At 38.6% G+C, this 15,649-nt stretch overlaps 1 protein-coding gene across 1 annotated transcript; it reads right to left on the bottom strand.

Annotated features, from left to right (window-relative positions):
• Positions 1-322: 322 nt before the first annotated feature.
• mcm6 (minichromosome maintenance complex component 6) lies at positions 323-12,446 on the bottom strand. The gene is made up of 17 exons (XM_073870825.1): positions 12,234-12,446; positions 11,777-11,923; positions 9,174-9,284; positions 8,789-9,038; positions 8,523-8,688; positions 6,830-6,975; positions 6,591-6,741; positions 6,234-6,375; positions 5,902-6,043; positions 2,561-2,668; positions 2,181-2,336; positions 1,957-2,085; positions 1,708-1,869; positions 1,441-1,570; positions 1,077-1,256; positions 846-979; positions 323-763 (listed from the first exon to the last, which is right to left on the bottom strand). The coding sequence occupies exons 1-17, from the start codon at positions 12,332-12,334 to the stop codon at positions 641-643; spliced, it is 2,478 nt and encodes an 825-aa protein (XP_073726926.1). The 5' UTR covers positions 12,335-12,446; the 3' UTR covers positions 323-640.
• Between the last annotated feature and the right edge of the window lie 3,203 nt (positions 12,447-15,649).

The following is a 15,649-nucleotide window of genomic DNA, read 5'->3' as shown; positions in this document are numbered from 1 at the left end:
CCATAGACTGTAAAAATAAATAAGGTAAAACACATTATGGTGAATCCCTTCGAGGCCAAACACATTATGGTAAGGAGGCCCCCTAAAGAGAATTTATGACAAAACATTCTAAAACGTAAAATTTTAATTAAAAAAAATCTAATTTTAATAAATTATCCAATGTAGTGCTGTTAATTAGTAGTGTTATTCTTCAGAGGTGTAATTAGACAAAATTTATGATAAATTAATGTATTTTATTAAATGTAATAAAACTGGGTCCCCCAGTTTGAGAACCACTTGTGTAGACTTCACAGATAAAGTAAAAATACAATGCTCTCCAGAATTAAACAAATGAACTTTATTGCATCTTTTTTTGGCATCCTTTCATAGCTTTTTAAAAAACGAAACATGATAAACTGGTGTTGAAAACACAGCTTTTTAAAATAAACTACAACACTAAAAACATATTTACAAAATGAATATTTTTTGACAAGCGCACAGCTTCGTTTTAAAACAAAGATGGATATACCCATCCTCACAGAGTCTATTTAAAACAGATAAACAGTCAGATTTTGAGTTTAAAATGAAGAACTGGAACAATATAAACATGGATAAACCGATGTGAACTTTTTGTACAGCAGAGAACATGGCATCAAAAGATCTAGTCATCAAACGTGTAATTGGGGTTAACAACAAGAGTAACGTCTTCTTCCTGGGATTCTGATCCACTGGTCTCCACAGATCCTTTCAGCCCAGACTGCGTGAGCTCAATGAGAATGTAATCCTTATAAAGACAAAAAAGTATTTCTCCTGGTTAAATCACAACACATTTATATATACATTTTGATACAAAGACATATACTTACATAATGAACCAGTCTGTGGATGACTTTCTCTATCACTGCCTTCTTATTCATGAGTTCGACTTCCGAATCGATCTCCGATTCAATTTCCTTCAGGTACCAATTCACCACTGCACTCTTCCTAAGAGCCTCCTCATCTTCAGCTAAAAGAAACAATGCAGTAAAAATCAGATTCCTGTAAGCTGTGTGTATATGAGCTTGTTATGATTTTAGATATTGTGTTTGATAAACAACGCTCAGCTTCCTCTGAACGGCGCAGGTGTAGCACCAGCAGGTTGGAAATCCGCTTGTACTCGGCAAATGACACACGCAGTGAAGGTTTACTGTTATCTCCATTGACCCCGTGACCGTTAATACCATTTGTGTGCTCGTGACCGTTCACTTCTCCGTTAACGCCATTAGGAACATCATGTCCTGAAAACAGGGATAGGACCAAGATGTGTCAACAAACATTGCGTACAACAAAGGTTTTAAAATCAGGACTCCCACTTTTGTTTACAAACTGAACCCTCTAACAATTTATATAACCTGTTAAATATTTTTACAGCTCTAGCAATTTTATGAATTCCTGATACCCTAGAAATGAAAACATGACTACCATTTATCTGCTCATCTTCTTCCTCCATTGCTTCCTCTTCCTCCTGATCCAGGTTAATGTCGGGGGTCTCGACTCGAATAATCGACTTATTCAGCAGCCTGAACGCCTCCTTTACATGCTTTGGCTGAACCTGAAAGAGAAAAACATCTTTGCTTAATATCATACTGGCTCACAGCTGTTTATCTTCTTGATGTTAGTTAAATACTGGTAGTCACATTCATATTCCTTAATCAAGGTTGTGCTCATGTGTCTTTCTCTGGCTCTTACCTCATCGCAGCAGTGCATCCTGGCCATGCTCTCCGACAGACGGATCAAACTCTCCAGCTGGCGGACGGTGATCCTCCAGGATGATTTCGCAACTCCAGAACCATCTCTCTGTCTCAGACGCTTATACTGCTCCACAATGAATTCCTCAGATTCCTTTGAGATCTGACAACACACACAGAGCAAGTCGCAGGTAAAGAAATGCTGACATGGGTACAAACAGGGCTGATCCAACAAACGCCAATCCCTCACCTTCGGTTTGAACTGCCGGGCAAAGAGCAGATATCTGCGAATCTCATCCAGAGTGTAGACGCGCACCACACAATTCTCGATCCTGGAGTGGAGGTCAACGATACGTCTGGCTATGGCATAATCGGTGACCTGAGTTGAAGGGTTACAATCTTTAGTCCACACATATCTCAATAAACTGGCTGCTGTAGCTCAAAAACATCTTGTACCAATACACATGCACATACCTCATTACAATCATCCACCAGGATGAAGAAGAGATCGAAGCGGGACATGATGGGCGCTGACAGGTTAATGTTCTGTTTGAGAGATTTGGAGCGATCGTAGCGTCCGCTGACCGGATTCGCTGCAGCCAAGATGGATGTGCGAGCGTTCAAGGTGGCCTACGATTGTAAATACAGTATTGGTGCTCCGACAACCTTATAGGCAAATGCATAATACACAGTGTGTTGGTAGAAACGTTCCAGGAAATTGCACTGTGTTAGCAGTGCCAAAGGTAATGGGCTCAAATGCATGCTTATAAAACATGTATAGCTTGTAATGCACTGCAAGTTGCTTTGGATAAAAGCATCTGGCAAATGCACAAATGTAAATCTTTGACTTTTACCTTGACACCAGCTTTGGTGATAGAGATGGTCTGCTGCTCCATGGCCTCGTGGATGGCTACTTGGTCTCTTGTTTCCATCTTATCAAACTCATCAATGCAGCAAACACCCTGAGGAGACCAATTAAAAAAATTTTTTTTTTTACAAATTTGGCTCTAACAATTTATAAATATCTGCTTTTTTAGTTAACACGTGAGCTTGGCAAATAACATTTCAGTACAATTTCAGAAACAAAACACGTTGAAGTGGTCCTATTATACTTTTTCACACTTTCAACTTGATTTAATGTGTAATGTTGTTGTAAAAGAGTATAAAAAATATCTGCAAAGTTAAAGCTCAATGTCCCCTTCAAAAGGAGTAGGGCTAGTGTGTATCTGCAAGAATGGAGCGATACTGAACGTATCACGATGCTTGGGTTGCAATGCAATATGTTGCAATACATTGTGATGCTATATTATATCTGATATTTTGGATCGATATCGTGGCCGATCCGTGTTTTTTTTTTTTTGCTGGATCGGATATCGGACTAACAGGACCGATCCAATTTGGATACTGTGCGCTACCGGTGGTTGTTACTGACAAGCTTCAACGCATCTATCCTCTTTGTGTTTTAACAGTTATGAACTTTCCATTGCTAGGATGCGAGGATCATAGATATGTATTAAGGCTAGATGTCTCGCCCGCGCTGCTGGCCAATTGAGTGGAACGTCCGCATTTTGGCAGCCATCTTACCACAGCGCGTGCGCTCACTCGTAGCATTGAGTTTTAATGGTGCAGGTACTTTTAAATGACCATAACTTGCTTAATTTTTTACCGATTTTCAAACAGTTTGGTTTGTGCACCGCCAGGTGATGACGTTAGAGACTCCGCTGTAAGACATCTAGCCTTTATACATATCTATGGCAAGGATTCCCAGGAAAGGATGCTTCAAGTGCATCAATTCTGCGGCCAGGAAGCCCATAAACGTAGCGTACATGATGATTTATGCGCATCAATTCTGCATCCGAGACGTGCATAAAAGATCCGGTCAAGTGTATAATTCCCAAAATAACCATCTGCACACTGAAGCTTTTTTACTGTGACAGTTTTGCGCAATTAATAAAATATATTTAGCATACTTATTTGATCAAACGTGCCTATTATATTTTCTCCTAAACACTGGCATGATAACTAATGTTCTTGTAACTTTTAAATCATTTTAAATTATTGGTTTTTACATTTAAAAATAAAACTAGATGTAGCAGAACGCACTATACACATTTAACATTGTGTGTTCAATTTTCAATTGTTCAAGAAAATTACAGTAGTATCGTATCGGCGTATTGGAAATGGAAAAAAGTGGTATCGGTGCATCCCTAGATACAATATTGCTGAACAGAATATCACAATGCTCGCGTGTACTGCTATTTCCTTGCACCCCTGGAAGGGAGTTTTACATAATATTATTTAATGACTCCAAACTATGGGGCCGTTTATGCGACAACAATTTCAACCGTAAATGCAAAAGTTTTTAATTTGGTTTGGCTGTTCATTTACACAATGATGGCGTTTGGTGTCCTGAAAATGCAAATGGGATTCAAAGTGCAAATTAATAATATTGTCACCTTGTTTTCTTTTCATAAAATGAGATAATGGTGATGTCATGAGCATATGCTAAGTCAATCTATAGGCATGCATGAGTATAACCAAAACACCAACGGTGACCTACAGATTTGTGTTTGTGTTTCTTAAGATAAGTTTATTAACTCTTCTCAATGAAGTTTTCAAATTTTTGTCACTTTATAGTCCAGGCTTACTTAATAAACCTACATCATCGTCCATCTAAACAAAACTGCTGAATACTTTTGCCATCTCAACTGTTTGTATTTATTGCTCTGAAGAGGAATGCATATGTGCGCAGGCTTTGTAGCTGACGCTGAGAGGTCAGTTAAAGCATAATGTTTTATGTGATTGTATATTGTATGTAAGAATCGGGTCATTGTATTTGGATTATGTAATTCATGTAAATTGATCGTTTAATTTGTTCTTGGGCCGGAAGATGTGTTCACGTGACCTTTCCTTATTTAACCCGGATGCGTTAGCTTTCAGAATGGATTAAGAATAAAGGCGCATATATGTGAATAAGGTGAACTGAATTATACTGCTGGTTATCAGGCGCACACGGTAATTAACTGTTTATGTATTCATTTTATTTTAAGGATTGAGTGTATGTTTTTTGTTGTGATGTTTTGGAAAATTGTTGTTGTGTGTTTGTCTTAGTTTTCACGGTGTTTAAGTTATAGCCAGTGGATAGTTACAGGCTTGTAGTGTTTCTTTACAAGGTTACCGTTTTCGCGGATTTGTGTAAACGCAGATCTTGTGTGTATGTGAAATTTCTCATAATTGCAAATAAAAAAAGTTTCAGTTTTTTTATCTGCATCATTGTCGTGTAAACATAGCCTGTTTTAGGTATAGATCTTTACAACTACAGATTCGCACATTTTACAATGTAGTTAAAAATACGAAGAGTTCAGATACCAAAGCCACTAAACGACGCATCCATCCAAAATTGGATAATGATACAAACCAAATGCTCTTGGCAAGTACTATTCGTTCATCAAATACTTAAGCGTCAAATCTGCTTAATCCCACCCCTCAAAAATGCAGAATACAGTAAGAGTCTGATAAAAAAAAATGCTAATCATTTCAGACACACTTAGCGGGTTTTGGAACGTAGCCTCTTATGGAACCTCTTATTCCTCAGACGTTGCACAATAAACGTGACATCTGAATATATTCATTATAAATCGTGAATGAAAAGTGAAATTCGAACGAATGTCCGTTAGTGAACTAAATGTATACACTATTTATATCGTAATTCGGTCAGAAATGTCAAGATTGTGAAATGAACAAATCGTTTTGACAAAAAAGGCTTGGATATTCCAGTTCCTTGGACTTTTGGGGGTTTATGAACAATTTGTTTTGGACAAAGCGGATAAAGGGAAGATTTTGAAGGTAAGTAAATATCCTAAATCGGCGCCGCCCGGTTCAGGTAACAAACAACTAGGTTACAGTTTTATGACTGCTAAAAATCATATTATGCTTTGTGTGTGCGCTTAATGGAATCCTGAAAGTCTAAGCTTTACAACGATGTGCCGCATGACCGTATATTTTGAAGATTTAATGCTTCAAATTTACAATGACGTAATGCAGCCTCCCGTGCAAGGGAGGGGGTGTACAGCACAGTGTTCCTTATCAGGTTAACTCTTTATATAATCTAAGATACCTCTGCAAATCAGACAACTGCTGTAAATACTTCTGTGTTGCTGTTAAGTTTTAAAGTCGATTTTGCTCTTAAACTCACATTATCAGCCAGCATTAGCGCTCCGGCCTCGATGACAAACTCGTGCGATTCTTCATCTCTCACTACGGCAGCAGTGAGACCGGCAGCGCTGGAGGCTTTACCGCTGGTGTACACCGCCCGTGGACTGAACTCCTCTACGTGCCTGAAAAAACAGCCCAACAGTGAGAACTAACAAGTCCAGAGCAACACATAAATGCTGTACATCTACAATAATTATGTTTATAATAAAAGCTTTAAAATGACTGAAATCTTTTTTAAAGTATTAACATTTTTTCACATAAATATATTATTAGAAAAAAATTTAACTTCTATACTTTAGAAGTTGTACTCACTTGAGGAACTGGCTCTTGGCTGTGCTGGGGTCTCCAACGATACAGACATTGATGTCACCTCTCAGGGATGTGCCCTCCATGGTGGTTTTAGGGACACCTCCGAACAGCATGAGCAGAATTCCTCGCTTTACTTCATCATTGCCTGAAAAAATGACAGTATTGTGAATATTTATATGGCATCTTGACATTATGCAACTGGCCATCTGGAGCAGGTGATTATAAAATACAAACATTCACTACGCTCTAAGTTTAAGTCTAAGACTCTCTACATCCAGTCCATGACCTGTCAACTTTAAATGACTACCACAGCATGTTATCCTGTAACCCAGACATGCCATGTTGTTCGTGGCAACTGACCATGAATGGTAGGGAAGAGGCTGGTGCAGAGGTTGTGGTAGAGGTTCTTGTCTTGGCTCATCTCGAACACCTTCTCCCATTCCTGTACCGACATCTGGTTCTTAATGCTCTCAGCGGTCTGCTCCTCATCTCGGATCTCCTTACCGCCAAACTACAAACACGGACATGTCATTGTGAGAAATTATTTTATCAAACAAAGCATCTTCAGAAGCTTTGTACTTGACCGGATGCGCTCTTACTCTGGGATTGGTTGGGGCTACGTGGCACGCCAAGAAGGCCAGTCTGTAGCTGAGTTCCCGGACGCCCAGTGCTTTCAGTCCACGCACACCTTCGTTCTCGTAACCCTGTTTTCCAGCTGTCCTGGAGCTGGTCTCAGCACGCACACCTTTATATAATAATGGAGAGCAGTAGAAAGTTATGAAAGAGAGAAATGGGATGAATTCTGTAATGCTTAGGGATGTTTTATAGGGCTGCAACAACGAATCGATTAAATCGATAAAAATCGATTACTAAAAGTGTTGGCAACGAATTTCATTATCGATTCGTCGTGTCGCGTGACGCAGAGACGTTTAATTAAAAAAAAAAGAAAAAAAAACACTTCAGTTAAGCGCGGAGCGGATGTGAACACACTCGTGCTGCGTCCCAAACAGCCTATTTCTATACTATATAGTAGGCAAAGAGTATGAGAAGTAGTGCTTTTCGCCTACTATATAGTATGGAGGTATGCGGTTTGGGACGCAGCGTCGGTCTCTCTCGCGCACTGTTGCTTGCAGAGTTCGGCTGCTCATAGACAGGGCGGAGAAAAGACAGGGCGGCGGGAAAAAGATGGAAAAAAAAACAGCAAAGGTAGAGGAAAACCACATGTCAGTGTTTTACTCATCCCAAACGTAAGCGCGTCACCTGGAAGTTAGCCGGCAAAGAGGTAAACAAACAAAGACGACACGCTTATGCTTTATGGAGCGACGACAGCGGGTAAAAAAGTTTCTAGAACGAATAAAAAACTCCAATGACAAACTCCACTGATATTAAACAATGAAATAAAACTTTGAGAGGGAGTTGTATGAACGCTTTTCCCCGTCACGGACCTGTACGTAAAATCATCGTGCCATCACTCTCCTGCTGCTCTTTCCTGCGCGCTCCAGCTCATGGCGACTGCCAATCAAGTAGACGCGCGTGCCCGGCCCAACATTCAGTAAGTGCCGCCTTTTGTTGCATAAACATCGTCTTACATTTGTTAAAGTAATAAATGGTGTATTTGCATTTTGCGCGGGAGTAGAAGCAGCATTTTCCGTTTTGACAAGACGCATGTATGTGGCCAAATGTAAATAGAACAGTTTTAACAAATGAGTTAGCTATCTGATCAGAGAAAACACATGAAGTCAAATATAAAGCTACAAAGCTGTCACTGGGGCAGTACCCTTTATAAAAAGTCCTAATATGTACCATTTAGGTACAAATATGTATCTTTGAACTGCCAATATGTACTTTTGAAGTACTAATATGCACTTTTTGGGTACAAAGGTGTACCTTTTTGAAAGAGTACTGTCCAGTGACAACTTTTGTACCTTTATTTCTAAGAGTGTACTCATTTACTATCTTTTTGATCCCATCAAGAGAGGCTTCTTGATGGGAAATGCATCATAAAAAGTCTATATATTTGGCAGATGTAAAGCATACATGTGTATTTTTTGTGTTAGTCCATTTTTATTTTATTTTATTATTATTGTAACAGCTCAGGTATGTTCAAGGAGCAACATGTTTGTGTAATTTCTAAAGATTTTTGTTCTGTTTTGAATAAGGGGTTGGAAATGAATGCTTTTCTTGTTTTTTGTTTTTTTATCCGATTCATCGATTAATCGAAAAAATAATCGACAGATTAATCGATTATTAAAATAATCGTTAGTTGCAGCCCTAATGTTTTATTTCACCCACCTGGTGTAGCTAGCTGGGATACATCGGGCACAACGATGAGCGAGCCGATGAAGTCGCATTTATCACCAGCCTGTGCCGACTCCACAGCCTCCGCCCGCAGAATTACCTCCATACTACGTGGAATGGAGCCGCGGGGAAGTTCTGCCTGCGTCTCCTGGATACGCACCTGGTGTCAAAGCAGACAAATTGTCAATGTATGAAAACCCAGCTAACGTCATTTTTACGATTGACTCTTCTACATAAAATGTAGAAAACATCACTCGCACCTTTTGAAAGTCAACAAACTTAGACTTGTTTGTGTCAAGGAGAAAGCGCCTGCGGTTGTTGCACACGGGGTTGCGGCAGATGCTCGGCTGCGTGTATTTAAACTGTTGCTCAACATCCTTTATCACTCCCTGACAGTCCAGACACAGGAATGTCCCGCTCACCAGCTCGGGGTGAACAGGGTGAGTACGGACAACCTGACCGCTGATCCGTACCAACGAGCCCACCTTCAGCGCGGTCAACTCGCGGATCCTATAGGGACAAAGATAAACGTCAGATTTTAAATAACAATGTTCTTAAATATAACATTTTTTGCTTGAAACTATTAATTTGCATATTAAATGTATGTGTTTAGTAGTATGTTACACTGTTATAATATGTCCTTACTTGTGTCTTGTTGGTAGATCCTGGAAGGCAACATAAAATTCCTTGGCGACAGGGACCTTTCCGTGATCGCGAGCAAAGTTACGCACAGCTCGACACAGGTAGGGGTAAAGTCTGTAAAAATGAAGATGGTTTATTTGTAGTATCTTCAAAGATTTTTTTAAGTAAACATTCATTATGAATCCACTTTACCCAGTTACTCCTCACTTTTACATTTTCATGCTTTTGACAGACACGTTTATCCAAAGCAACTTAAAGTGCATTCAACCTAGGTTACTAGTGATAGGAAGATTCCCTGATTCGCTTGGTGCATTGGCATAAAAAGTTAATGATGCTTCGGCTTAAAAATTGTACATTGGATAAAAATTTGCATTTGCATCATGATGCATCGTTTCTAGCACATTGCATAGGTAAAAAACAGATTTATGTATGTATAATTATTAGTAGATGCACTACACTTTTATTATTTAGAAAGTGACCAATATTTTAAGATTGAGTTTAATTTATTAGGGCATTTCTAGTGGACTGGATTTGAATGACACCGTTCTGAAAAATTAGAGAAAAAGTGAGTGGGGCCAATATCCAACATCAACAAAGTGGTCTTATAATGGTTCAGGGCCCATGTACACATCTTTACACTCTAAGAAAGGATGTGTTAATTTTTTACACATTGTTTTGTGTTTCAATTCAATTTAACACATTGTGTTATTTTAACACAGTATGGGCTCTATCTTACACCCGGCACAATGCAGCGCGATGCAAGTGTATTTTGCTAGTTTCGACCCGGCGCAATTATAATTTTCACGTCCCATGGGCGTTCTGATCTAAAAACGAGGTGTGTTCAGGCGCATTGTTGGCGTGTTGCTATTTTGAGACAACTAAAATAGACTACGCCATTGACCAACTAAAACCTGGTCTAAAGTCTAAAGTTAGTAAGCGCAATGTTTTTTGTTATTTAAAGAGCGCGTTAGAAATATGTGCTATATAAACGGGACAACAACGCAGGTTTGCTTATCATATATGAATGCGCAGCAGCACAAAAACGCTTTTCAAATGTAAAAAGATTAAAGGATTGAAATGTAAAAGATTATTATTGAGTCTCTTGGACATAAATGAGGAACGATTATGAGACGTTAGAAGGCGCAAAGAGCTGCTTCACCTGTAGCCTGGTAAGTAAATAAATGCTTTGCTTTAAACAAATGCATCTATTTTTAAATGTTTTTTAAATGCTACCCCACAGATTTATTGTATATGATGACTCTGTATCTGTGGATATGGTTGGATGAGAAACATTTGAAGTAATGCTTTTAAAAAATCCCATATGGCGCTGTCCCATGTGCTGCAACGCTGCTCTCCGCATGTTTGTAAATTCTTTATCTCTTGTTTGTTACAAATAAAGTATTTTTACAAACCTTTTCTTGCATATATGCTAATTATTTTATGAGATTACAATGATTATGTAGGATATCAACACATTTACAGCAATTAAAAGCCTGCTATTTTTACTTCTATGACTGAAAGAAAACGGCTTTTAAAAGTTTTAATCCAAAAAATTTAATTTTTCAATAAAAATGAAAACAACAATTTGTTTTTACATTATTCTTAAACTGGGGTTTTTCTAACTTCGCTTAGTTTTTCAGTTTACAAAGTCTGTTATCTAAATAGGGATTAGACATAGCGCCAGCGCAACAGGTTTTTAAAGGGGATGAGAGATAAGACTCTCATTGGTTTATTGCACGTTACGCCCAAAACACACCCATTACTCATTACAAGAATAGGTACAACCCTTTTCGACCGTGAGCTCGGCGCACAAACCATTTTTCCCGTCGTTAAATTAGCAAAAGTGGAATCGGACACACCCATTAAGGCCGTGCGCCATGCACTTTAGACAATGTGCTTAGTTAAAATAGGGCCCTATATGTGTCACTGTGTGTTGATTTTGTGTTAAAATAAATAAAATGACAAAATGTGTTCAATAATAACACAGAGATGTGTCTAGTTAGGGACAACACATTAAACGTGTTGTGCTAAACTAGACACAAAATGTGTTGTTTTAACACAACCGTTTAAGCATGTACCATATTAAATTTTTTTTTATTGCATCGGACCGCACTGCATCGTAAAGGGGGTGAATCGCATCGTATCGGTTGCTGCTCATATTTATCTTTAGTGTATTGTATCGTAGGCTATGCACATCCCTATAGCCTACACTTTTTTATCAGTTTGTGTTTACTGGGCATCGAACCCACAACCTAACACAATGCTCTATGTCTATGTCATAAGCTACAGTGTATTACTACAGATGATTATGCTACACTGTAAAAAAAAAGTTTGTTAAAAAAAAGTAAGTAAGTTACTTGGTTGCATAAAAAATTTAAGTTAATTCCACTTAAAAACATTAGTTGACACAACAATTTTTACACCACTTTTTTGAGTCAACTAATATTTTAAATTATTCTTATACTTTATGTTAAATTGAATACACTTTTTTAAGACAAACCAACAACTTTTTTTGTTTAGCCTACAGTGTAGAATTAAAAAGCAACTCCGCAAAAGTAATACATTATAAAATCAGTAAGGTTTTTACAATGTTTGTATTCTTTTACCTGTAAAACTCCTCCTGGATTGCGGTGGCCAGTTCTTGATTAAATCCCTCCAGATCTGTGTAACTAACGAGGAGTGTGTTCCTCTCAGGCCGGATCAGCTCTTCTGCATCGCGGAGGTACTTCACTTCCCCATCGCTGTTCTGAAACCTGTACAACATTATATACACACGTCACGAACTCATGTTAAATCCTAAACACAACTCCAAATCTTACTTTAAAATAACGCTACTATTATTAGACAGTGCAGCAAGGGTGATGCATGTTCACGTGCTATTGTCTAGAGATATTATATATTTTTTTATATAAAATTTCATTTAAAATCAACCCAAACGACTAATATTATCGCATATTATTATTATTGATATTATTTTAGATATTTATCAAGATTAGATATATTAGTAGAGTTATGGTGCTTCTCCAAATGTAACTTTACTGAAGATCCACCGCATGTACTCACTCCTCCAAAAAAGCCTGGAATAACTTTTGACATTTCTCCGCCAGGTCGTCTTTAATGGTCTGACCCGCAGGCTGATCCACTCCTGATTCCGTAAGATCCATTTTTCGAATCAATTGCTATTACAAAGTTATAACAACGGTGTTCCGTGTGACAGACAAAGCTCCGCGAGTCCTTGCTGAAGTTTTCGCGCGGAATGCTGTACCATGTGATTATTTTCGCGCCACAAGGAACCAATCAAATTGTTGCGTGGTACAGCGGCTACGCTCTATGCAAGCCATAGACATAAAATACTAGACCGCGCATTGGCCGCTATGGTCCGCTAGTGAGATACGTCAACGGCGCCGCCATATTAGCGGTGGCAAGAGTAGCCTATAAAACACAATAACTTTTACATTTCTCTTTCTTTTTAAGAAACCTTTAATGCGTTACTAAGTTAGCTAACCAGTGAACTACAGTAAGACGGACAATTGAATATAACTCTAATACATCTTACGATATTATATTAAAATACATGTAAACATTGTGAATTCTCATTAAGAATCAACATTCAACAACAGCGATATCTCTAGCTATTAATAGTCTGCCTTTAGTTGCCAACTCAGTTGCTTTAATGTCATTAAATGGCTCTATAAACATTTTGCTCAGTTTTGAGGTGAATGTGGATTTGATGACGTAAAAATAGCACTTGCTAGCCGGTTCACACATAAATCTTTAAATTATTGTTGTTATGCTGTGTTAACATTACGTCAAGAAGAAAGTACATAAAGTGCAGGCTGTAGCCTTGGATAATGTCAAGTTGAAAAGTCTGATGGCTAAGTTTCAGTGTATGTCTGTATGTGTTTGCTGTAGATTTGTTTTCTATACTGTATCTGATTTCTTTCTCTTAGATGCTCTATCTGTTGTGGGTGATAGTACATCCACACAGCTATCCTCATCTGAGCCTGTATAGCAGATCCAGTTAATCTCTAAGTTTAGTATACCTGAATCATATCAGGCTGCTCAGTAACTTTCAAAGTGACTTTCTGTGTATTACATAAACAAAATGCCTAATCTTTAATATGTACAGCATCAACAAGTAGCCCATAGTTGTAACTTTAATTGATTTGCAAAAGAACGGTTCTGGTGGTGCTAGGTGTGGTTGACCCAGTCACCTTCGACACACTCAATTTGGAAACACTTGGCTGGCCTACACAGTAATCATCCAAACAGATGGCTGTTGTCCTGCTCATTAGATCTGTTATGGGAAATGGAGATGATGTACTCATCAAAGTGAGTGAGTGAGCTTACTGTTTAGTGCCCTGACTGCTTTTCAATGAATATGTATGTGCCCTTGCAGGTCTTCTGCAGCATATGGTGGAGAAGAACGACACTGCCCCTTGTGGTTGAGTCAGAGCTGTGCGGCCCTATATGAGGTTAGCAGTTCTGCAGCTGTGGCTGGCTCTGCCTCTGTATCTGAGCATTGGAGCTCTGGCCGTGATCAGCTGGAAAGGAAAGGCTCTCGGTAAGAATTTTTATGTCTAAATGTGTTTATAGGAAAAAAATATATACTTCAAAATTCATAAAAGTTGTGTTCATTTGTGAAGAATTATCTTGTTGGACAAAACATACAAGTGTCATAAACTTTGGTTAAACACAGAGCTTATTTTTTTTAGGATAATCCAAAAGTCTATGGGGAAAATGAATTGGTTTTGAATTGGAGAGAGAACTAGTGTCCCGCTAACTTCCGGGAGGACCTACAAGCACTCCATATGAAAAAACTATATTTTCTTGAAGTGCACAAATTCAAGAGTTTGAATTAGAATTATTAAGATATCTTTACTTCTTTTATAAAAAATATATAAGCTGTCTGTTCAGTTCTCAGTTTTATGTGTGACTTTTGTGATGCAACCCACTGAGCAATGTGACATCAGAGTGACCTCTTTTCCATGTCATTTTGGTCCACTGAAGGGGTTGTTTTGTAATGTCTTTTTTTTTACGTCTACTGCACGTCTAAGTATCACATCTATGGGACCTCCGTGTAAGGGTATAAAGTAAGAGAGACATGATTGTCTCTGCATTTCACCCATCCACTGCAAGTTATGAACACTGCAACACCAAAACACTTCAGTCACTTCCTGCCAGCTGTGGGAATCATTCCAGCAACCTCTTTGTTACAAACAAGTCTCTCTAACCACTAGGACACGATGCTTTGACAAGGCCTAATCATGTAATATACACATATAGGCCTGACATAGACGTCCAAATGACATCCAAAAGAATTACCCAGTTCAAAGGTCAAATGTTGAGCGTAAATATGACGTCAAAGGCCCTGTCCCACATGGCACACTCCGGACTTGTGGTCCTCCTCAGAGTCCACACTTTGATGACATCATCTTGTGCAGACTTTAGGGACCCTTGATGCTAGTCCACGTGGGTGCACCGGAGTCGTATTTTTGGACAGACTTGAGCATCACATCGGAAATAGGTAGATAAGTTGCCCGTCAGTGTGAACTCCTCCTTTCCGTCTTCTGATTGGTCTGATTGCTCTTTCGCAAGGACTTCTGGGTTGGTAAAGTGCGCGAAGCCTGCTGCAGTGCGGGCTTCGCTGAAGACCACATCAAGGGGGCAAAGGAGGCGCTGATGAGCACACTTCAAAGCGTAAAAATTATATATAGGACACCCTACGGACTCGTAGACTAAGCGCAATTTAAGCCCACGAGACCGAAAGTCCACATGAAGTTCGCCATTTGGGACAGGGCCCAAGTAGGGTCATGGTTGGACATCCAAATAGTGGACCTAGTTTGAACGTCGAATAGATGTCCAGAATTGGTCATGTACCGACGGACCCAATATAGACATGATCTATATAGTCTATCCGACGTTCAATGTTTAGTGGGAAAATGTATTAGTTATTGAGAAAATGTGCTTATAAAATAAAAAACGTGTTTAAATGCTTACTAATGACATCAAGAAACTGCTTAATAAAATGCTACGAGTAATGTTTTGCAGTTACTCGTAGCATTTTATGGTTGCTGAACTATTTTTTTTTTTTGCTTTATTTAGGGAGTGGGTTCAAATTAAACTGCACTGTCAAAAGTAAAGCGAGATAATTTTTTAAATAAAATCATGCTTTATATACATTTTTTTAATGATTAAATGAAATACTTTTTTGTAATTTTACAGTTCGCCCAAAACATATTGTTATTTTTTATTTTTAAAGTTCTCTTTTATAGCATTATTATTTTGTCAACTGCAGAGCTGTATGTTTAGCAGTAGATGGCGCTGTTTATACATTCTACGTAAAGCGTGAGCTTTAATGAAGACTGTAGATGGCAGCAGTGAGTGCAATATTGTCACAACATGCAAAATGGTCCTTAATAAGTTTACCTGTGGCCCAAGTCATTTTTAAACATTATGCGATGTATGTTTTGTCGACA

The sequence above is a fragment of the Misgurnus anguillicaudatus genome, chromosome 8 (assembly GCF_027580225.2).
Source record: "Misgurnus anguillicaudatus chromosome 8, ASM2758022v2, whole genome shotgun sequence".
In the NCBI taxonomy this organism is placed as follows: Eukaryota; Metazoa; Chordata; class Actinopteri; order Cypriniformes; family Cobitidae; genus Misgurnus; species Misgurnus anguillicaudatus.
This window is presented reverse-complemented; position numbering and strand designations above follow the sequence as displayed.

Coding starts and splice junctions, on each gene's coding strand:
- mcm6 (XM_073870825.1), bottom strand. CDS start 12,334: ATGGATCTTACGGAATCAGGAGTGGATCAGCCTGCGGGTCAGACCATT. Junction 11,924..12,233: donor TTCCAGGCTTTTTTGGAGGA/GTGAGTACATGC, acceptor AATGTTGTACAG/GTTTCAGAACAGCGATGGGG. Junction 2,669..5,901: donor CGCTAATGCTGGCTGATAAT/GTGAGTTTAAGA, acceptor TGGTCTCCTCAG/GGTGTTTGCTGCATTGATGA.